This window comes from Solea senegalensis, linkage group LG14 (assembly GCF_019176455.1).
Source record: "Solea senegalensis isolate Sse05_10M linkage group LG14, IFAPA_SoseM_1, whole genome shotgun sequence".
Classification (NCBI taxonomy): Eukaryota; Metazoa; Chordata; class Actinopteri; order Pleuronectiformes; family Soleidae; genus Solea; species Solea senegalensis.
In genome coordinates, this window is record NC_058034.1 from 5,318,970 (window position 1) to 5,341,930 (window position 22,961).

The window sequence follows — 22,961 nt, forward strand, 5'->3', positions numbered from 1 at the left end:
ATTACATGAGAAAGTGTCCGGTTCAAAAAAAAGCCCCTCTTGAACTTGGCTGCCTGAATAAAAAATTACTTGTAGGATATTAATTGTTACCACACACTTCCAGCCTTTTGTTCCTTGGCAAGTTCCATATTGGTTGGAGAAACCTGTAATAACCTGCCAATAATCCACCTCTAACGTGCACTAGAGAACAGTGGCCTCTGTAATGTATGCCTTCCATTTTCTGACAGCTTAGTATAGTTTGTAATTAAGACTAAGTGGTCTTACAAATGCACTGCCACTCCCGAGCCAAACTCCAGATGAGAAATACACACATAGCTGGTTCATGAACCTGATCATATTTCATCAAATGTGATGTGAATCACTCTGTGTGTCTGTTCCCAGAGCTTTTGGAATTTCAACACACTGCGACTGCTTCTGTAAAAAAAAGTGAAGGGGAAAGCAACACTTCATAAGAAGTGTTCGTAATGTTTTTGGAATGTTTAATTGAAGGTCAGACAGATATTCTACTGCAGATGCTCAGAGGGTTATTGCTGTATGTCACCTGCATGTGTGACATACATGCGGCATTACTGTAAATGTTTATTGACGATCAGCTTTTGTATTGCTCTTAGGCACAACAGTAACAGGTAGCAGGTACATACAGCTGAAACTATGAGGCGGGCAGTCTTTTTAGATGTAATCATTTAATAGATGATTGCTTGAGACAAGAGCGTGATCTTGAAATCAGTGAGCATGAGGCAGATAGTACTGTACACACCTCTACCATGCAATAACTGAAAAAACACATGTGCTCAAAATACTTCTAATCAGTCTGAGGCTTGAACACTTCCTCAAGTTTTCATGATGCAGGTTTTTATTTTATTTTTCTTAATATATTTACTTTTATTTTTCCACATTTTTAAATTTCAACTGTAAATACCAACCTCACATGTAATAATTCTTTTGTAGTTTTTGCACAGAAAACTAAAATGATTTTTGCTGGGGACTGCGACTATTGGATTCTGTTTGCCCTTACTCTCACTCTGTCTCTGTTTCCATTCCAGTCAGTAATTTTTTTTCTGAATTGAATGATGACTGTGAAGATAAAAGAAAAACAGTAGAGTGGCCTCTTGCCCAGGAGACACACAAAGAGGAGTCTTCCAGTTTAGAAGAGTCAGCTGACAGAGCGCAGGCCCACTGTTAGGCTTGTTATCTACTCAGTTCGATTTTTCTACAATGTGGAGGCAAACACGAACAGTATACGCAAACAAACACACACAAGAGTGTCTGGTAGCAAGGATCATCAACTAGCGCCCCTCCTTCCAATCCAGCCCGTGACTTAATTTTAAAAAAGAAAAAAATGCCTTGTGGTCTAGGGTTGGGTGATTGAACAAATATGTTGGGTATTGTCCATCGCTTTTTTTTGTCACTCCATCTTGATAATTTAATTGTCTGCTTCCTGAGGATTCAGTTATAATCTGAGTTTTGTAACTAATATAGGCTGAGATTGAGAGAGATTTCACTGCTCATTACATGCACACGAATGGCAGTGGGTCAAATACTTTCAAATAGATTTCATAATATTGAATTTATGACATAAATGCTTCTTCTAAATGGGTTCGTGACTCGCGCGCACTCATTGTCCTCAGTGTCTCTCCCATAATAATCTGGTCTCAGGCCCATCAACCCACAATCGTGCAGCAAGTCTGATTTCTGAATTTACAGCTTGTTGAAGGAATTAGATCCGAGCCCTGTTGATTATTTTCTCTCAGTGCGCGCTTGCAGCCAGACGGGGACAAACAGCTCAGCGCGCAGCACACATAAACAAACACTAACAACAACAGCCATTCATTCATTAATAGAAAACACCCTTCAAATAAATGTTAACATTGTGAATACTGCCGTCAGATAGTGTATTAACGAAGCAATGAACAATGTTGATTTTACTTTGTTTATATTCAAAAATGACGCTCATTGAACATTTGTTTTACAAGATCGTACTTTCACATTTGTTTTTATTTCACTGTCTCAACAACAAGCTTAAAACCTTCTGACCCCCCGCCAAATATAGTTGTGACCCCTGCTGTACAGTGTTGCTTGTCAAAAGGCTCATTCTGTTAAAATAATGAATAAATGCAGTTGTATCGGTTTTATTTACAATTTAATTAAGTTTTATATACAGTGAGAGGAAGTTAATCATGTTATTAACTCTTCTTAGGCAAAACATCATCACAAATACAGGTGAGGACATGACTGATATGACTCAATGATTTGCCTCAAATTGTAAGCAAAGCTTGTTTTGATTGGCATCAGAATGAGCTTCTGTGTCTATGTTTCCGCTTCTAGCACTTCCTCTCCAGATTTCCCATACATCCTGGAAAGTTTGAAAAATGCAACAACTGTAGTCCTGAGTATGAATCTATTTTTCCATTGTTTAATGCCTTTTTAGATATGTTTTTTAATAGACATGGAAAAGGAAAACATTTAACGTTTTGTAGGGCTGAATGATTTTGAATAAATATCTAATTCCGATTATTTTGACAGGGATAGTGAATGGTAATTTTTACGTCATTATTTTCATTTTCTTGCGAAAGACATATTTAAAATGATTACTGTGTAATATTTGTGCAGATCTGAGATAAGCAAAGATGCACTCTTCAGTATGTAGAATAAAATGGGAAGACAGTTATTGATTTTGGCTTTAATAAATATTGCGCCTCCTGCGATTTGAAAATTGCACAAGGCTTTATTGCGATTCCAATGAAGTTTCGATTAATTGTTCAGCCCTAGTTTGCAGTACATACATTTCATATCTAATAATTTGAAAATGTCTGTGAAAATAATTGTTTGAAAGCACAGATGTCTCAGGAATGTTGTGTTAAAATTCCAGCACATGGGAGAGGTTGAGAGGGCTGGTTGTAGAGAAGCCGTCTAACCGGTGACTCTGCAAGCCATCAGCTCAGGGTGTGAGAAATAGTTTTGTGCTGTCTCTCTACCAGTTATTGTCTACATAGTTGAAGCTGAAGGGAGATAGTGACTGAGAGCACAGATACATTGGTCTCTACGTAGCGGTTTCTGGGGGGAGGGGGGGTCCACCCCTTTGCTGCATTGTAATGCCACTATTCCTTCAAATGCAGCAATTTTATTTTTTGCTTGTTTTATTGAGTTTATCTCCCTTGATCAAACAATGAATATAAGACATGATTGCTCCAAAAGGTTATGCCAAAACTCCCCAGATGGTTGGCTCCAGTTTAGGCCACAAACCCTGTTCCCCGTGAGAAAATGGATCGGACCAAGCACAAATAAACAAGTAGATAAAAGTTCAGTACTACATACTAGGTACTTCTAGTCATGTTCAGGATGACAGCTGACATTGACTTGAATTGGTTGGGGGACGTATTGATAGTTCTTCTACATCACTACTATGCAGAGTCTCACTTCCAATGACATCACCAAGGCGCGATGGCAACCTCAGTATCCATAGAAATCATAGAAAGAATGTGTTATTTATTTTATCACACCATTGTCATTTATATGAACATGTTGATGATTAGCGTGCAGCGTTATTAGATCAAACAAACACGGTTATTTTAAAGGGATATTTCATTTTAATCCTACATACCAGCAAGTCTGTGTATATACTGCTTTGTCAACATTGTTTCTTTTAGTGTATGTTTGCATTGTGTGTTAAAAATGGGCTTGCTGTTAAAGGTGCAGTGTAAAGGAAGATGACTCCTTACACTCCCATATCGAGCATAGAGGGTCTGGACTGATACAGACAGACATGTTTGGCATTGTTTTGAATCCAAGGCTACTGGTCATAAAATGTACACACAGAGAATAGCAAAATAAACCAAACATTAGTATCATTAAGTAACTGGACTTATAAGCCGCTAGGTTAATAGCTGATACTAATGGAAAGCTCTGTAACATGGAGTCGGACCCGCTGAGTTAATTTATGAGCAGTCTATGAAGATCTCATGGTATAAACTGTCCATCTCCATTCTTCGTTTTTTTTGTGCAGTCATTCTCTTGCTCTTTTGTTTATTAAAAAAAAAAAATGCTTTTCATCAGAGTGAGGGGAGAGTGTTACTGTGCTGTGTAGACCTGTTGCTTCTTTGAGTGACAGGTAGCATTTGCCTGCTGGGCAGACAGAGGAAGAGAAAGGGCCAAAAGAAAAGAGGATGTCTCTTTTAAGGTAATTTGAGGAGGAATACCTTGGAGCGCAAGTCCTAACTAATGATGAGAGAGCAGCGCTGAGGGGGGGGAGGGAGAGAGTAGAAAGAGGAGTGTAATTTTCCTCTTGTTATGCCTTCTTCATCAAACTGTCACTCATCCATCCAAGCCTCGCTCCCTCCCACTGCTGCAAGGGCTGAGATGTCTGTGAACACAACTCACCTGGCCTCTTAATCCTTATTCCACAACCCAGACCTCTCACCACAAATGCTAGTATTTCTTTTTTTTAACCAATCACTTAATTTGTCTCCAACATTATTTTTTGTCATCTTCACCTTTTACCTTTATCAGTCATATCATCTTTTAATTATATCTGGGTTTGAGCATTTCCATTATAGAAAATAGAAAATGTTTCTTTTTTAACGCCCACTTACATCTGGCTTTTGTCTGCAGTCGGGAAGGATACACGGTGGAAACATGACACCTGGAGAAACGTGCCCATTTCAGCTATATTTTGGCTATCTAGATGCCAAAGCCCATTAAAGGTGCAACATTAGGACAAGCTGCATTGTTCAGCCAGCAAACTGGTTCAAATGGTTCATTCATTATTGAATTTGTAAGAGGGACTGGTGATTTGGGGCGACCATGTTAGAGCGAATTGTCTTTCAACAATGAATGGGTTGATGGTTGTGGGTTCGATTCCCGGCTCTGCTAGTCTACATGTGCTGCACATGTATGAAAGTATGAGTGAATGGGTATAGTAAAGCAGATTTGAGTGGTCATCAAGACTAGAAAGGTGCTATAAAAACACAGACTTTTTACAATGATAAGGGTTTCTTTGTGTATAGGGACCGTGTGTGTGTATGAATAGTAGGAGGCACCTTGAGCCTGGGGCAAGTTCACATCAGCCCTGTTTCCACTGTTCGTTTCAGTTTGGTTTTGAGTTTTTTCTCATCTGCTTTCCTATTTTGTAGCATACAGTTATGGTATGTGTCTTGAAATTGTGGCGCAACTTGTAATTTTATACTTTGGCTGCAGTTCCCTCAAGAGATCTGTGATTTCGTAACACCACCCAAATGCTGAAACCAGTATATGTCTTGTATAGTTGCTCCATAAGTTGTTCTATTAAAATTCTATTTTAATAATTAAGTTTTGAAACTTTTCAGCACTAGTGCCAAGCCTGTGCGCAGTCACCATGGCCTACTTCTTGTGTCTGTTGAGATTTGACTCTCTCTTCAAGGATCTCCACAATTAAATAAACAGACATATAAACAAACAAAAACATAAAAACAAACAAATGAAGGGTAAAATACACAGACAGCATGCTGTTTCGAGGCTTGGAAACTCAACCCTTACTCTCAAAAAGAGGAAGCCATCCGAAACAGTGAGGAATGTAGCAACCAGACCATAAACCCACATTCATTGAGGTGATAAGTGTCTCTCTGTCACACAGTGATGGTGACACTATACCTCTGCTTTGTCATATGGTCACAGTGTACTATACATCACCCCTCTTTGACAAGTATGAACTTTACCCCTCCTTCCATGATTAAGCATTAATCAAATTGTATATATATGATTGAAAAATTAACAACCATCAATGAAATACAATAAATAAATACTGAAAACAAACTCTGTTTTGTTCCAGTGTTAACTTCCAAACAGATATTTGAAATAAAGACAGAACAGATATTAGCAGAGAGCAAATATATTTGGGTGGTTTAAAGTAATGTTATGAAATAATAAAAGTAACTATTTAACAAAACAATAGAAGTCCAGTTAACGGGTGATCTTCATAGAGTGGCATAAACTTTGTTTCAGTTGTTGTTCACTTTGCTCAGAGGAGACCCGTATATGGAACTCTTAAAGGCCGGCAGACCTATTTTTGGAGATTCCGCTTAAAACAACCGCAGAACCAGGATAATGACAGAACAACATAGTAAGATGGGCAGAAGACGTTTTCAGAGAGTAAATGTGTCCCGTGCTTTCTCAGATGACTCTTTATGAACATGTTTCTAAACATAGCTTGAAAGTTTACCACATGGCTCTAGTTTAGACTCCACCCTGCTCTGTGCTCCTTTATTCTGTCTGCACTGATGCTTCTGTGTCTGTCTGCCTTGCTTCCTTTTCTCTTACAATGCCTCGCTGTTATTGGTTTTCTGACTTTTATTTCCACCTTATTGCAATTGTTTCACTTCGTCCACCTTCCTCTTTTCTGTCACGCATTTTTCTTTTGTCTCTGTCATTTTGACATCTCTCCCCCTTCTCTTTGATGTTGTTTTTGCTTTCTCTATGAATGTTCTTAACTATGAAAGTGTAAAGAAACAAAACAGTGCTGGGAAGTGAGTTACTGTGCCAAAAAAAAAATACACCTCCAACTCACAAAAGCTACATTGTTACTGATGAATATTTAAGTTAAGATTCATTGTTTCCATCCTGCCAAAGGAAAACCCATAATTAAACCTTTACTTCTAAGTATAGGTGCATTTTATTTTTCCAGTGTAGAACTCTTTTACCCTTGGCACCCACTGCTTTGTGGGCTGAACTAGTACACTACTAGAGCTGCAACTAACGATTATTTTCATAATCGATTAATCGGTCAATTATTTTCTGGATTAATCCAGAAAATATGAAATGATGATGTTCTCAAATGTCTTGTTTTGTCCAATGATTAACTTGTAATGATTTCTTTGCTATCCAGAGCAAAGAAATTTTAAAGAAAAGCACATTTAAGAAGCTTAAACAATCGGAAATCTTGTTTTAATCATGAAAAAAGTTTCAAACCGATTAATCAATTATCAAAATAGTTGTCGATAAATTTAATAATTCATTAATCGATTAATTGTTTCAGCTTTATACACTACTGCAAGTCACAAACAACAAGACCTGTTAAACACTGTGGAAATGCAAGAAAAAGATCTTGCAAAACTCACTATCATTTCCATGGCTTGGTGTAAGTCTGAACAAGTCTTTTATATTGATTTATGAAGACATAGGCATGTATATTTCAGTTTTGCGGAAATGGCACGCATGTATGCTTGATTTGTACAACCACAATTATCCATAAATGGATAGCAACCACTCTTATGGCTCAGGTTTGCTCACAGCTGTGGCTATTTTTAGTGCAGGCACCAACAGTTTATTACATGCACCTGGAAACCATCTTCATCATCTTCATATCAGTGAGAAATCTATAGAGCTTTTATAAAACTGACATGGCAAATAGCTTTGTAAAAAAAGAATGGTAAGTTTACAAAATGTTGTGTTGACTTTAGAATAGTAATTGGGGACATTAACAAACAATGATTTAACATAAAGTTTGTCAGAATTGCTTATTCTATTGTCACAAACACAAAACTCCCTCAAAAAGTTAATTGTCATTCTGTTGCTCTACTGAACTACTTGCTTCATTTGCAAGTGAACCCTGGTGCAGTTCGCTTTCATTGGGAATCGATGAGCTGGGTTTTCTTCTTCCTCATGCTTTTATTCATCCACATCAGTGTGTGTTTTAGGCAATACCGCCCAAAATGAACAGCTATTTTAACTGTGTGATGTTGTCCAGGCGGTTTGGTCCAAAAGTGCAGTGTGGAAAGTGAACCAAAACCAAATGAAGGTGTGAAAGTGAGCCCCCACTCCCATGATGAAAGTGAATTTTCATCTGTTTTTGTCAGGAAAATTGGAGTGGGGGTTATTTCTTTGCAACAACTCTGTCCAGCATTGATTGGCTTTTACAACATTTCATTTACATAGCTTTTTCACTTGAATTTAAATATTTCAACTAAAATAAGTGAAGCAAATGATGCACATTTCCACTTGATTTGATGAAAGTGATGTGGGATTTTAAGTTATAGTCTAAATGGCAGCAGGTTTTATGAAATAATCTACATTTTCTACCATTCCGGACAAGTTTCACTGAAGCTCACTTTTCTTAAAATGGTCTATTGTTTTCTACCTGACTATCCTTAAACCTCTGATTAACCCCCACCACTAAGTGTGCTGCAGGGCCATGCATACAAGCTGCAGTAAAGACAATATTGTGCCTTTAAATTTGACTTGGAACACACATGCATGAACACTGCACAGTGAATAGACCATCTATGCACCAGCCAAGCGAGGGAATGATTCAGAGATTGAAATAAGAGCTGGTTCATGCTCTCCCTCTTTCCCTCTCTCTTGTCGTTTTTCTGTGGCTATGGCTGCAGGGGGAAGCATGATGGAGTTATTAGGCTTTGCTGAGACTAGAATAGCAGCGTGGGGAGGAGGTATGTAGTTGACGAAAGAAGGAGAGGTCGGAGGAGGAGACAATTGACACAAAAAGGGGGCGCTGAATTGAGAGTAGGAGTAGTAAGAGGAGCCTGGGACTCAGGAATTAAAAATCGAGGAGGTTAGGTACGTAACATAAATGAGTGAGGGTCATGCCTCCCCTCCCTGCTTATTGAAGCCTCCACAGACAGCCAGGACAGGCAGAGGTCAGAGCATGATGGTAAAGGAGGAGGATAGAGAAAATGAAGAGAGAGGGGGTGCAGAGAAAGAGCAAGGAGGGGAGAAGGTGCATGAGACGGGGGCGCTAATGTGAACCAGCTGTAGAAACCTGAAACCTCGGGAGTGGGGTAGAAATGAGAAGTGGAGGAGTGAGAAATGGAGGGAAAGAAGGGCTGCAGGAAACTTCACAGAGCAAGAGAAAGATGTAGAAAAGACGAGGGAAAAAAAAGTCTTCATGGAGCAAAACAAAGAATCCCATAGATGAGTTTGGCTGCATAAACCCTCTCTGCAGTGTTGTTCATGAAAGCAGAGCTGACTGTGTGTTTAAGTTTCTAAACACATTCGTCTCGAGTGCAAAAGCTGGCTCTTTTTTGTATGTAAGCTTGCCAGAAGAATGAAACTTCTGCCTGGGTTGTATTCAGCAAGAGTTGGTGGGTTATCTCTTCTCCACTAAGTTACCCCTCCCTGACAATAATGTGAATCATGCACTGCCTTGTTTGTGTTCCTCAAGTCCTGGGGATACAGCCAGTGGCTAATAATGAGCTCTCTATCTAGCAGTGAAACCTGAAGGACAGAGTGGTATCGCTTTCTGACGCCATGGCATTTGGTTCTGTCAACACTGGTTAGAAAGCAGCGATTGAATTTTGCATCTCCCGTGTCAGCACTTTAAAGATTTTGACAACCTAAGAGAGCAGAGGTTTTGAGTTGCCGGGCAGTTTCACAACAGTAAAAATAAATGTCACAAAGTCATGTTTATTCCAAACTCAAATAACTGAAAGAATAGCCAGAGTATTACAACAAAGCACACGTTTCAAATGTCCCCTTTCTCTCACTGAAGTGGTTATTCTGGACTATGCATCTCATGTTACCTTTAGATTTAAAGGTGAAAATGTGTGAAATGTTCCCAGTGAAATGTAAACCCGGCATTAACCTGGACATGGTGTTCTTTGTGAGTCAGCCTGCTAATGTGATGTATGTTAGAGGGCAGAGAGCTGTGTCATTACTCTGGGATAGGGGCGGAGAGGTTGTCCGGTAGAAAAAAAGAGCAGCACTAATTCCCAGGATGGCATTCTTGTTGAGATAACATGACCAAGTTGTGTTTGTCTAGTGTGGCTCGGGGGCATCTTTATGATTGTGTATTTATGTGTGTTACATACATTTTAGGGTATGCTTGATGTTGCAGTGCTGATAAGTTATGCTACATATACATCTTTTAGAGTTGAGATAAAGATTGATTCACTTTTTCTTTTCTTTGATGATCTTTCTGTAGTAAATAGTAGACCTCACTAATCAGCTAACTTGTTTGTGTTGACCCATCCTATACGATGTTTGAAAATAGAGGAATTTTAGAGAATACATAAACGATGTATTTAAAGGCCAAATTAACATTCTTTACTGTGTTGTTGACAACAAATCCCATGAACTGACCAAAACCAATGATATTTTAGTCAGCACTGCCCAAGTCATGATTAAATAACGTTCAGTAAGCTCCCAAAAGAAAATAGTACATTTGATGAAGCTGTGACTTTGGTAAGTACATTCAGATGCAGGGCCATGTTTATTGGCTATTGTTTGGGGAAAGGTTAGGTGATCTGATCACAAGTGGACAGCTCACATAAGTACACACAAGACTGGCTGAGGACTTGATCACCCAGACCATACTTGGAGCTGCCAAGCACGCATGTGGCTAGATTCTCTGAGCAGTGATCATGTCAATAAGTCCGAGGCACCAAATATATACATTTGAGGCCACCACAACAATTGACAGAAACCACTGACTGACCAAATGATTTTCTGTTTAATTTATACTGCTCTTGACTTTGTAAAATTAATAAAATCACAAACACACAAGACACATGTAGAAATCATGATGCATTTTAATGTCAGTCTGAATGCTGTCATTGACAAATCTGTAATAATTTTTTAAAATAGGCTTGACGGACGTGACTTAGCACCACCAGGATCAATCAAAAATAAATACTGCCAGACCTATTGTTTGCTTGAAGTAAGTTAAGAAAATGCATACCTAGTCTCAAAAATTGAAAATTGTTCAAAAAAAAAAAAAAGTATTGATCATTGTAGCATTTGTTGTGGTCAATGAATGCAAGTTAGATCATGTCTCATGTTGGTTGATTTTATCAACCGTTCATGTGTGGGTAGATGGTGCTGTCTGTATTTGAACAGACAGTAAGTGGATGACTCACATCATACCAGGCTGAATTAAAGTTAATTAGCTTTTATTAAGGGAAAGGATTCCTCTGCATTTTGACCCATCCTAGAATTAGGAGCATTGGGGGTTCCCCAGTCCTTTTTGGCCAGCTGGGGATTTGAACCGGCTACCCTCCGGTTACAAGTCAAGTTCCCTTTCCACTTGGCCAGGGGCTGCCCCACAGATGTGATTGATCTGTGAAACGTCTGCCTGGCGTGATTCATGGCTCTCTTTCTACTTTCCCATGCACTCACAATCTAATAACTTCAAGCTGCTTTGGGGTGGAGTGGCAAATAATTAATAACAGTTAGAGCCATGAGTTTCGTATAACCCTATCTCCTCTGTTTGTCTCAATTTCATATTTCTAAAAGTGTGATTTTTTTTATCTAACACCAGTTAATACCGCATTTGTAAAACAATATTATTCTTTTCCTTTCGATTTTAGTTTGCCTGCACATGTCAGTTTGTGTGTGTGTGTTGTGTGTGTCAGATACTGTGAGCTGTACTCTTTTCTCCTATTATGTTACCTGAGCTCCTCTAGGGAGGTGGGTTTAGAGGCCTGTCTAAGAGGCAGCATGTCGCTTAGTCGCCCTCAGTCCCCAGACAGCGTGTCTGCCATGTGCCCTACACACACACACACACACACACACACACACACACACACACACACACACACACACACACACACACACGTGAAAATGAATGAACAAAATAACATACACAGGAAATTATCTGACTGTTAACATTTTTTGTTCAGTAACTAAATAAGACCTCTGACCAAATACTGTCACACACAAGAGAAGTGAAAGTGGGAGGGTCTGAGAACAAACAAAGGAATAGAAAGTGACGGAGGGAACATTGTCTCTGATTACATCCCGAGTGCACATGTTGTGTAATATTGTAATTTCCTACCCACTGCTCAGCACACAGCTAAAACACTTTGAAGAAATCAAAAGAATAAGGTGATGAATAAGTGGATGGAAGAACAGTCACACCTGATTGGATAATTCACTGATTGTAATGTGTAGCTTTTCTAGTTCTTTGCCACTCATCCGTATTGGCATGCTATGGGGCGTTACTGTCCTGTTGGCAAAAATATTGCTCACACATAACTTTGCTCAAAAATTTTGCTTGTGCTTCCCACTTGTTGTTTTTAGTTTCTACCAGGCTTCAGTCAACAACTTCCAGATGACTCAACCTCACATCCTTCTGCTTTTGAACTTCTTCTTTGCCATCACTGACCCCACTTTAACCCTCTTAACAGGGTTTACAGAGCCGCAGCCCAGCATTGAGTTTCTAAATAGTTTCTTGGCAAATCTGCCAATATGATGGCAATCCACCAAGGTGCAAACACACCTAGTTGTTGCATTGCATAAAACACACTCATTAGTAATGAAGACTAATAAGTACAACCATTTACAACTTTTATTTGATCGTTATAATAGAGCTCTTAAGGCCTTTGCATATCAGCGGTGACATAAAGGACATTAAATTGGCACTAAGGACCAGGAAAATCGCTTCACAAAAAAGATTTAAATTCAGCATGTAGGGATGATAAGCTGATGCTTATTCAATTTAATTAATAAAATAAAAGGAAAATAAATACCTGGGAATGAAACATGGAAGAGGGGAGCTTACTTGATTCATGAGCTGTAACTTTAACCCTTCAGTGCTTCAGGACACACTGTAGGATGTTTGTCAGACAGGTTAAAGATTTGAGGAAGGTCCTGTTTGTTTGTAAACAGTTCCAAATGTGGCATAAATAAATCTGGTGTTCAAAATACACTTCCTGTCAAAATGGTCATTCTCTGCACAAAATATAGCATCATACTGTTTGTCTATTCGGAAAAAGTAATTTAATGAAAACCGGTAAATAACAATTTCCTACATGGTTCAGTATTTGAACGAACAATTAGTCTTTCTCCACAACTTTCGTATTTTGCTAATACTCGTCCTAGTGTGGTGCCCCACAGACTGTTGTTTAGATCATTACAGTGCAGTGACAAGACTGTATCAGTAGTAATTCATCTGATAGTCTTTGATGTGTGTGTGTGCTTGTGCGCATACTACAGCAATGTTGAGCAGATCTCTGCAGCACTTGTCTGATGTGGTACATAACAATACATTCATGTACCTGAAACTCACCCTTTTGTTTTGTGTGTTTGTCTCTGTCAAACACAAATGCAAACAGATACACATACTCTCTCTCTCTCTCTCTCTCTCGCTCTCTCTCTCTCTCACACACACACCCACACATACTTGTGTATTTGTGTAATTCTATTAAAGCTCCATCGTCTGTATTAAGGAATAAGTGACTTGGAATGCTTATATATTGGATGCACCCTCACTTATATTTGTGGTTTTGTGTGTGTGTCCAGGTGTGCACCTGGCTTCCTGGGTGAGTACTGCCAACACAAGGATCCATGTCAGCCTGGCTTCTGCCTGAATGGAGGGAACTGCTCAGTGTCCATATCAGCTGGTGTACCTGTACCTGGCAGTGCAACCTGCACCTGTCCTCTAGGCTTCATTGGCCAGCACTGCCAGACTCCCCAAAACTCCACGTGTTACCCCAACAACCCCTGTGCCAACCAAGGAGTCTGCACCCTGCTGTCCCTCGACAAGTATAAATGCGTGTGTGCCAGAGGATGGACAGGTATAGCACTGTTTGTCTATTGAGAGGTTTTGCCACGAAGGCAGTGATGTCTGACTTCTGTTTCACAACTCGACCTTAATTAACTTGTTTGCATTGCAGGAGGCTATGTTAAGCTAATGCTGACAGTCCTGTTATTACTTCCTCCTGTGATCTCAAAACATTACACAGAAAATAAAAGTAAATTAACGTCAGTCCATGTGGGGATTAACAAGATTAAGATCTACGTGCAAGATCCAGATGTAGATCCTGGATTTTTAAAGATGGACTAAAGTTGCTTCAGTTGCCTCACTGCATTTAAACAGTTTTATTTTTGGCCCACACTGACTGATGAAATAAAAGCAACTCTGAAAAAAGGTATCTTATAATTATCATTATACTGTGAACCAATCAAGGGTTAATATTCCCAACCTTATTTTAAACATTTGTAAAATGACACAAACGACAACTAAAGTGCTCATGCTAATGTCTTTGTCCTCTGCTTTGTTTTTATTCCCAGGTCCACGGTGTGAGCATGAAGACAGCTGTCTGTCCAGTCCCTGCGGCAATGGTGGAAAGTGCAGCTCTCCATCTGCTGGTAGTTACACATGTTCCTGTCCTCCTGGCTACACAGGTCCTCGCTGTCTTAATGACACAAATGAATGTGCCACCACGCCCTCCATATGTCAAAATGAAGGAGTATGCCTCAACACCCCTGGCTCCTACAAGTATGAATCTCGTTTATCATAATCCAATTCAGAAATTGTCAGTATCTGGACTGGAATATGTAATACTACATTCTGATGTCCACTGTAAAGACTGAAAGAAATGCAAATGAAAATGACTCTTTTCATTGCTACAGGTGTGTTTGTGTCTCGGGTTTTACGGGCCGACACTGTGAAAGCTCGTACATCCCATGCTCGCCTTCACCATGCTTAAATGGAGGCACTTGCCACCAGACATCTGAAACCAGCTACTCTTGCCACTGCCTTCCAGGTGAGAGAATTTAGATTATGAAAGCCTGAATTTCTTTGATTTTTCACCACATTCAAAACGCCAACCATCCACATCACAGCCCGGTGAGAGAAAGGGAAAGCAGAATTTCAGAGAAGAGGAGTAAATGATGACAGAGTGAAAAGTATTATCTAGAGTTTCTCAATTGTTACATTATGTTTACAGTGCAAACATTATGATCCTGTCTTCTGTGCTATATTAAACACACTGCAGTTTGCTACAGTTAAGTAGACACAACAATCAAACACACAGCTGTTCAAACACTACACCAGCCCATTATGTCTTACTTCTGTTTCTAGAAGGCATCGTATTCAAGCAAGTATATTTGACAGCAAAGAACAATTTAATTAATGTTTGTTTGTCTTTTCGTTTGTGCAAGGTTTCAATGGGACTAACTGTGAGAACAACATTAATGACTGTCCTGGCCATCAGTGTGCAAATGGAGGAACCTGTATGGATGGAGTCAATACCTACAACTGTCAATGCCCACCAGAGTGGACTGGTAAGGGAATTTGCTGTATTATACTCTATTTGAACACATTAGTTTGTATTTTATTGTGGCAGAGTACATAATGTTACCATCTCAAATCCACATAAGATACTGTATTAAACACATTAAGACACTGCATGTGTCTGAACTGGATATGTGATCGAAGAAAAGCTGAAACATCTTAAAGCTGGAGGTTTCTGGTGCCTACAACAATTTTCATCATGAAATACCTTTTCTATTTAGAGCTGGTATCCTTTCATGTGGTATGTTTTGATATCATACTTCCTACTTTTCCTCACATGTCCTTGTTCCTTGCACAAGGTGTGACTCTGCCAACACACTTGTGTGCCATGTGCAAGGTTGCCATTTACAAAACAAACATGCATACATCAGCTAGGGTAGCTAAGCTAACATAACGCCGTAATAAAAAAAAAAACTAAAAAAAACACAACACAAAAACTTCTCAAGATAGAAAACCTTCAGTATATTCTAAAAAAAAATGTCTTCTTCCCCTTTTTACCTTCCTACCTGCTCCTCCACAGGTCAACGCTGCACAGAGGATGTGGATGAATGTCGTCTGCAGCCCAACACTTGCCAAAATGGTGGTACATGCAGCAACCTCATTGGTAGCTACGTCTGCGTGTGCGTTAATGGCTGGAGTGGCCCCGACTGCTCTAAAAACATTGATGACTGTGCTACAGCTGCATGCAGCCAAGGCTCCACATGCATTGACCGTGTTGCCTCTTTCATCTGTGTCTGCCCTCATGGAAAGACAGGTGAGCCAGTTGTGGGTAACCACCAATTTTTTTAAATACAGTTAAGATTGAATGTCACAAAAAACATGTCATAGTGTTTCAGACATGGAAAGCTAGTCATCTGTTGTGAATTAAGTGTGTATTTATCCATCTCTCTCACAACAGAGATCACAAAACATTAAAATTCAACGACTTATGGATGAGACTCAACAAACAGCTATTCAAGTGATCGCACAGCTTTAATTAATAAACTCCTTAATTCATGAGACGCTTTTTCTTCAATGAAAAGAATAGATTGCCTCTTTCAGCCAACTGTTTAGTGACTCCTCTTGGATTAATCCTTGTCATAAAAAAACCACTCCCTTGTAACAGAGGTCCATTAAATTGTCCTTTTCTTTGTACTGGGCACAATCCTGAATATACTCTGATTACATTTTATTGTCTCAGCACAGGACAAACATATTTTTATTTATTGATTGCCAACACATTCTTCTTCACAGGTTTGCTGTGCCATAGAGATGATGCATGTATCAGTAACCCCTGTAGAGAGGGCTCTCAGTGTGACACCAACCCCATCAGTGGCATGTTCAACTGTAACTGCCCACCTGGTTATACAGGCAGCACCTGCAACACGGACAGAGATGAATGCAGCATTGGTAAGAAAGAACACTACCCCTCTTCTTCTGTACATATATAACTTGCTTGACCTTCAGATTTGAACCCTTTTTCTTTCCTCCTTTCCCCCTCAGGTACCAACCCTTGTGAGCATGGTGGCCAATGTGTCAACACTGATGGTTCCTTCACCTGTAACTGTGTTAGGGGTTACGCTGGACCTCGTTGTGAACAAGATGTCAACGAATGTGCTTCTAGCCCGTGCCAGAATGATGGCACTTGCCTGGATCGCATTGGCGATTACACCTGCATCTGCATGCCTGGTACATTTACTGGAGAAATATGTATTACTTATCAGTTCATTAAATTACACAAAAAGATAATGTTAAAAAGTGCAGAAATTGTCTATTGTTTGGAGACAGAAAGGTGTTTTTTTTGGATTACAATGAGATGATAGTATGCGTCACAAACTGGATGTTCCAGATAATTAAGTGCATTTGGTCATGAGAATGACTCCTCTGTTATATCTGTGCAGGATTTGAGGGGACTCACTGTGAGATAGAGGTGGATGAGTGTCTCAGTTCCCCTTGTTTGAACCAGGGTGAATGTCTGGACCAGGTCAGCCGCTTTGTCTGCGAGTGCCCAGCAGGTTGGTTCACATGACTTGGTGCTCTTTGATTAATGTTATTAATAAATCGGTACTATGTTCATCGTGTGTTTCTGTGTTTGGTTTTCAGGCTTCAGCGGTGAAACGTGTCAGATAGACATTGATGAGTGCTCCAGCACACCCTGTTTAAATGGAGCCAAGTGTATTGACCGACCCAATGGATATGACTGTGAATGTGCTGAAGGTAAAAGGAAAAAAAAAGTATCTGAAGTGTAAAAGAAATGGGCCTAATTCAGATTATTTTAGCCACCACTGCTGTTGTGCATTAAATACAAGGATTTGACCTGAAAAATAATCTGAAATCGTCTCATAGTCCATAAAGCAATTGTTTTGGTCCTCCCCTAGGCTTCACTGGCCCGCTTTGTGAGGAGAACATCAATGACTGTCTGCCAGAGCCTTGCCACCATGGTCTGTGTAAAGACGGCATCGCCACCTACTCCTGTGAGTGCTACGCAGGTTACACAGGCTCCATCTGTAATATCCAAGTCAAAGAATGCCACAGCAACCCTTGTCAGAACCGAGGACGCTGCATCGATCTGGTCAATGCCTACCAGTGTAACTGCCCATCAGGGACTTTAGGTGAGTACTTGGAGTAATTAATTATTGTCTGTATTTTGAGACAAGTCAAACTGTTTTTGTTAATAAAAGAAAAACTTGGTTAATGGAAGCAGGCATATAAAAATCCTCTTTATATGTTGGAAATGCTAGCAATAGCAGGCTGTAATCGCCTGTACTGGAACAGGAATTATTTGCTGAACTTTCTCTTCTATTTGTCTGTGACTCATTGGTTAATTGATTATTGTCTCTGCATCAGCAGTGTATGTCTTTGTGTTTTGATGTTGATAACAGTTGGTGACAGACATGGATGCCAGAAGGTCTTTTAAAAAAATTGGTTGTCTCTATTACAGAATTACAAGGCCCATATAACACCAGCTCTTTTTTCCAGACAGCTTTATTTATTATACTCTGACTACATTCGTTTACCTTCAGATTCAAAACCTCTCTGTGTTACTCCTTTGTCCCTCAGGTACGTTTGAAAACATGCAGTTAAAACTGTCAAGGTAAACAAACTTACTCTAGCTGAGAAAAGGATGTAGTCAGAGTATAATTTTGTGAGCTTGAATGAACGTTTTTGGACCAGATTTATTTATTTTTCAGGATGTGAATAGGATTTCCATGTAAGACTGGAGAAAGCACCCAGAGAACACAACATTCTGCCGAGTTCACTGTATCTGGATCACCTTATTTTTGCTTTCTTTGCTGCTCACAAAGATTAAATAAAAACAAAGAGACAATGTCAGAAAAACGTAACCTCCTAGGCGATGATAAAGTTTTTTCAGAAATAAAAACATTACACGCCCTAGCTTTAAGGGCTGTATTATTCATTGAGAAAATGTACCTAGTGTGAATACAGAAAGAGATAACAAGTCACTCTGAAACATCTGTCATACTGGTATAAATGCAGATGTTTTCTCCTTGTATCTTCCACCCTCTAGTTTGAGACATGTGTATCTGGCTACTATAGCAACCACACAGACTAAACAATGAACACCAAACATTTTGTTGTGTTCAGTTCCTCTTGCACATTGCAACACAGCACTTCTCTGAAATCTAAAATGACTAGCTATTTTGTTGTTAATGTCTCTAAAATCATAGGTTTTCAAATAGGGGTGTGGGAACCCTTTAGAGCCTGTAATACAGTCCCAGTGGGGTCTATGCAAAGTTTCCAGATCCATCCATTGAAATGATCATAATGTGTCTAGGTCTATATTTTTATTTTTTTAGTTGAGAAACAATTGAGTACCTCTTTTCTAAATGATCTGTTTATGTTGCATTATTCTGCCTCTGAGAGTGTTCTCGTTTTGAGAGAACGGCGTTAATAGAATATAAAGCCCTCCATCCCCCACACCTTTGAGCTTCCTGTACAGCTTTCAGTGTATTGTGAAGTTAAGAGCATTTGTCATGTGTGTTAGCAGTCACAAGTCAGGGTGGAGTGGTGCTACTCCACATTGCTCTGTGGATTAGTAAGATCACTTCAGTGTGTTGTATCACCCTGAGGCCTGGTACTGGAGCATGTACTGTACTCACTTTACCAGAACTGGCATCAGGTCACCCTGTCAGGTCTCACTTTGAGGTTTTATGCCCTCACTTCCTCTCCTTTGATGTGCCTCGTTCTGTTGTCGACTTCTCTCTACCTCTCTTTTTGTTTCTCCTCTCTTCACTCTCTCTTGCCTTCTCCCACTGAAATGTACCTCTCACATATTATGCCAAACTTGAATTACTCCTCCGCTCAATTCAAGGTCCATCTCCATTTTTGTTAACCTTTTTTCATGTCTTGGTGAACTTACTTCATATGGCGTCTTACTCCCTCTGGTGGTAAACATGTTTTTCCCACCCTTTTTCCCCAGTTAATTTAACTTCACTCTTAATGCATCTTTTTTACTAATCTCTTACCAAAAGTCATGTGATTATTATGTGTGTTTGTCTTCAGGGGTTAACTGTGAGATTAATGAAGATGATTGTGCCAGCAACCCCTGTGAGTATGGAGAGTGCCAGGATGGGATTAACGAGTACAAATGCGTGTGCTCCCCAGGATACACAGGTACGTCATTCTAAAGTCCAGTAAAACAGAAAACATTCAAAAATGTTTTAGGAATGAAGTGGTTATAAAACACTTAACATTCTTTTTATTTCTCTGTGTTAGGCGATAAATGTGATGTGGAGATCAATGAGTGCCTCTCAAACCCGTGTATGAGTGGCGGGAGCTGTTTGGACAAAGTCAATGGATTTCACTGCCTGTGCCCACCCAGCACCCATGGCCCTTTGTGCCTGTCTGGGACAGACCATTGTGCTCCTCAGCCTTGTGTGCATGGAGAATGTGTTGAACAACAACATGGGTAGGCTGTCAGCATAAACTAGTTACACAGCATTTATAAGAAGTTAAATGATTTATAACCAAAGTTGTTGGGCAAATAGTCAAAATCACATGCTGTGTTTCCAAATTTGTTCCTGCTAAACATCAACACTTAACAATTAAGTATTGTTAAGTATTATCAATAACTTTATTGGAACTTCAGTTTAAAATTAATAGTTAATTAATTGTTCAGAATATAAACTTTTCCACAGGGTAATAGTATCAAGTATATAGTGCGACCTATCTTTACACTTACAAAAGTATCGTCTGTGAAAAAGGTCTATTATGCCTGCTTTCTTCAAGACATCAGGGCTCTAGTCTAACTTTGTTTACCGCGGTTGCGAGGTGCATTAGCACAACATTTAGCACAACATTTTTCAATGCGCCACCTTCAGCACCACTTTTTAAGGGTTGGTTCTTTGCCATTTCCTTTATACATTCATTCTTATATAAATTATTGTAAAGAAGAATGCGGTGTAGGTACATATTTGTCTTCATTTGAAGCACAAATATAGTCTTATGACCCCACAACACTATCTCTGATAAGCAGTTGATAGTGGATGGAAAGATGGAGTGATGGATGAAGTATACCCACAAACACACTCACCCACATCAAATGATGACGTTGCTTCACTGGTTAGATCAACAGGGAAATTCCTCATTGTTTTGAAATGGTTATATGGCATATAGGGCAGATTACAAACACTCAATAAACAAAATGGTAAATAATTACGAACTAACTCCAATGATATGAAAAAAAAAAAAGTGAAACTACTATACTACTGTATATATGACTACTATACTATATTGTGGTGTAGTGTGGTCTACTGTAGTGAGTATATTGTCAGTCCATGATGACTAGGGGTGGGAACCACAGTTAGACTGGTCTGTGTGTGTAGAGAGTGCTGCAGGGCAGGGAGGTGAATGAACTGATCAATATTTAAAGACAATAAAGACAGAATAAATTTGTGACAAGTCATCAGTGTTGATTCTGTTGACACACAGTGATCATTGTATGATTAACTGGAGATGTTAGGTGTACCAGTGTCATCAAACGAAAACATTTTTGTAGCACTCTGCAGCCTTGGACATGCTTGAGCATAACATACACGTTTCATGAGTTATACTCATGCTGATGTATAAGACCAACTCTCAGTCAACACCCAATCCAAATGTCAATGATCACAGAATTTGACAGACATAACAACACAAGACTTCTGCACATAATTGTATTTTCTCATAATTCAAGTATTAGCTTTACCTAATTTTTCCCTTTTAACACACGCTTGCTTCCCCTGTGTGTAAAGGTACCACTGCGAGTGTGAAGCTGGCTGGATGGGACAGCATTGTGAAAAGGAAAAGGATGAATGCCAGCCTAACCCATGCCTAAATGGCGGCAGTTGTCTGGACAGACATAATGGCTACACTTGTCAATGCCAACTTGGATTCAGAGGTAATACCATCAATAATAGCATTATTTATTTATTGTTATATCGAAGTAGACATTTGGGAAAAAATAATAACTGAGTCACCCTTTCTCTCTCGTCAGGTGTGAACTGCGAGAAGAACATTGATGAATGTGCGTCTGGACCCTGTCGTAACCATGGCTTTTGTATCGATGGAGTTAACAGTTACACCTGCCAGTGTAGCCTGCCGTTCACTGGTTAGTGATACCATCATATTAATATCCATCTTGAATCAATTCAATAGTTTATGCAGTGAATGTCATTTTAGCAAATACGGTTTATTCATTCACATTCTTTTTAATGAAATGTGTGCTAAAATAGGGAAACACTGCGAAGTGGAGCAGGCTCCCTGTGCCTCTCATCCATGTGAGAACGGAGGTGTGTGTCATCCATCTGCAGACTACACCTCTTTCACCTGTCGATGTCCCACTGGCAGGCAAGGTATGTATCTACCTGTGACTTATGGTGATTTAAGTGTGAGGAGGGAGAAAATGATACAATGTGCCTGAGTGCAGTCATGTCATCCTGTAATATTGTATATCTTTTTGTTCCTAATTGTATAGGTCAACGCTGCAATGACGATGTGGACGAATGCAAAAAGAATCCTTGCAAAAATGGGGGTCGTTGCATGAATAGCCCTGGCAGCTACACGTGTAAATGTCAAACTGGATACAGTGGACACAATTGTCAGATAGACATTGACGACTGCTCACCCAGTGAGTTTCACTTCAGCTATTTCTGTCACTGTGTCAATACTCAGACCCACCCATTGGCCATGTGTCTTGTGTATAATTTTACTTCCCTTTATACTTCTGGCCTGATGCCTTTTTAAAAACCCTCTTCACTTCAGAAAATGACAACCTCTAAGGTGGCAGCAAGCTGAAAAGGACAACATTTGTCAAAGATTTGGTGAATCACATAATTGACATGCAATTGTTCCACCAAGACAAGTCCTAACACAGGGGTTTGGCTATGCAAGACTACCTTGTTTGTAGCTACACAGACCCAGTGTAATCTGCACCTCTAGTTATGTCCCTGTATTAGGACACCTAAGTAATAATCTTTGGAGACTGGAGATAATTCCAGTACAGAGCAGCATGGAAAGTCCCCAGAGATGTTGAGTTACCCATGGGTACAAGTCTGTACAGGTGTAAAAGTTTCAGACACATGATCATGTTAATGTTAAGATGGATTTATTGCTCATATAATTCCAGTCAAACAGTCAGTGACATCTTACTCATTCATTGCTACTGAAATACATTTTTGGTCACGTCACGCTCTTCCCTCTCTTCTCCCCTCTTTAGACCCATGCTTGAATGGAGGCTCTTGTTTGGACGATGTTGGGAGTTTCTCGTGTGACTGCCGTGCAGGTTTTGAAGGAGATCGCTGTGAGATTGAGGTGGATGAGTGTGCCAGCCAGCCTTGCAGGAATGGTGCCATCTGCCGGGACTATGTCAACAGCTTTGTGTGTGAGTGTCGACCAGGCTTTGATGGAATCCTTTGTGAACACAACATCCTTGAGTGTACTGAGAGGTGAGTCAGTTATTTCTTAAGCTACAGTATGTATT

The 22,961-nt window shown here is 39.7% G+C and overlaps 1 protein-coding gene across 1 annotated transcript in view; it reads left to right on the top strand.

The window, feature by feature from the left end:
- The window catches only part of notch2 (notch receptor 2), a 48,306-nt gene that overhangs the window by 15,207 nt on the left and 10,138 nt on the right, over positions 1–22,961 (top strand). Inside the window, exons 3-19 of the mRNA XM_044043854.1 lie at positions 13,225–13,499; positions 13,996–14,203; positions 14,338–14,471; positions 14,869–14,991; positions 15,522–15,755; positions 16,235–16,390; positions 16,484–16,669; positions 16,882–16,995; positions 17,084–17,197; positions 17,359–17,592; positions 19,505–19,615; positions 19,718–19,910; positions 21,235–21,380; positions 21,477–21,590; positions 21,715–21,834; positions 21,957–22,109; positions 22,698–22,926. Of these exons, the coding sequence (XP_043899789.1) occupies positions 13,225–13,499; positions 13,996–14,203; positions 14,338–14,471; positions 14,869–14,991; positions 15,522–15,755; positions 16,235–16,390; positions 16,484–16,669; positions 16,882–16,995; positions 17,084–17,197; positions 17,359–17,592; positions 19,505–19,615; positions 19,718–19,910; positions 21,235–21,380; positions 21,477–21,590; positions 21,715–21,834; positions 21,957–22,109; positions 22,698–22,926 (2,844 nt within the window). The remainder of the gene's footprint in view (positions 1–13,224; positions 13,500–13,995; positions 14,204–14,337; positions 14,472–14,868; positions 14,992–15,521; positions 15,756–16,234; positions 16,391–16,483; positions 16,670–16,881; positions 16,996–17,083; positions 17,198–17,358; positions 17,593–19,504; positions 19,616–19,717; positions 19,911–21,234; positions 21,381–21,476; positions 21,591–21,714; positions 21,835–21,956; positions 22,110–22,697; positions 22,927–22,961) is intronic.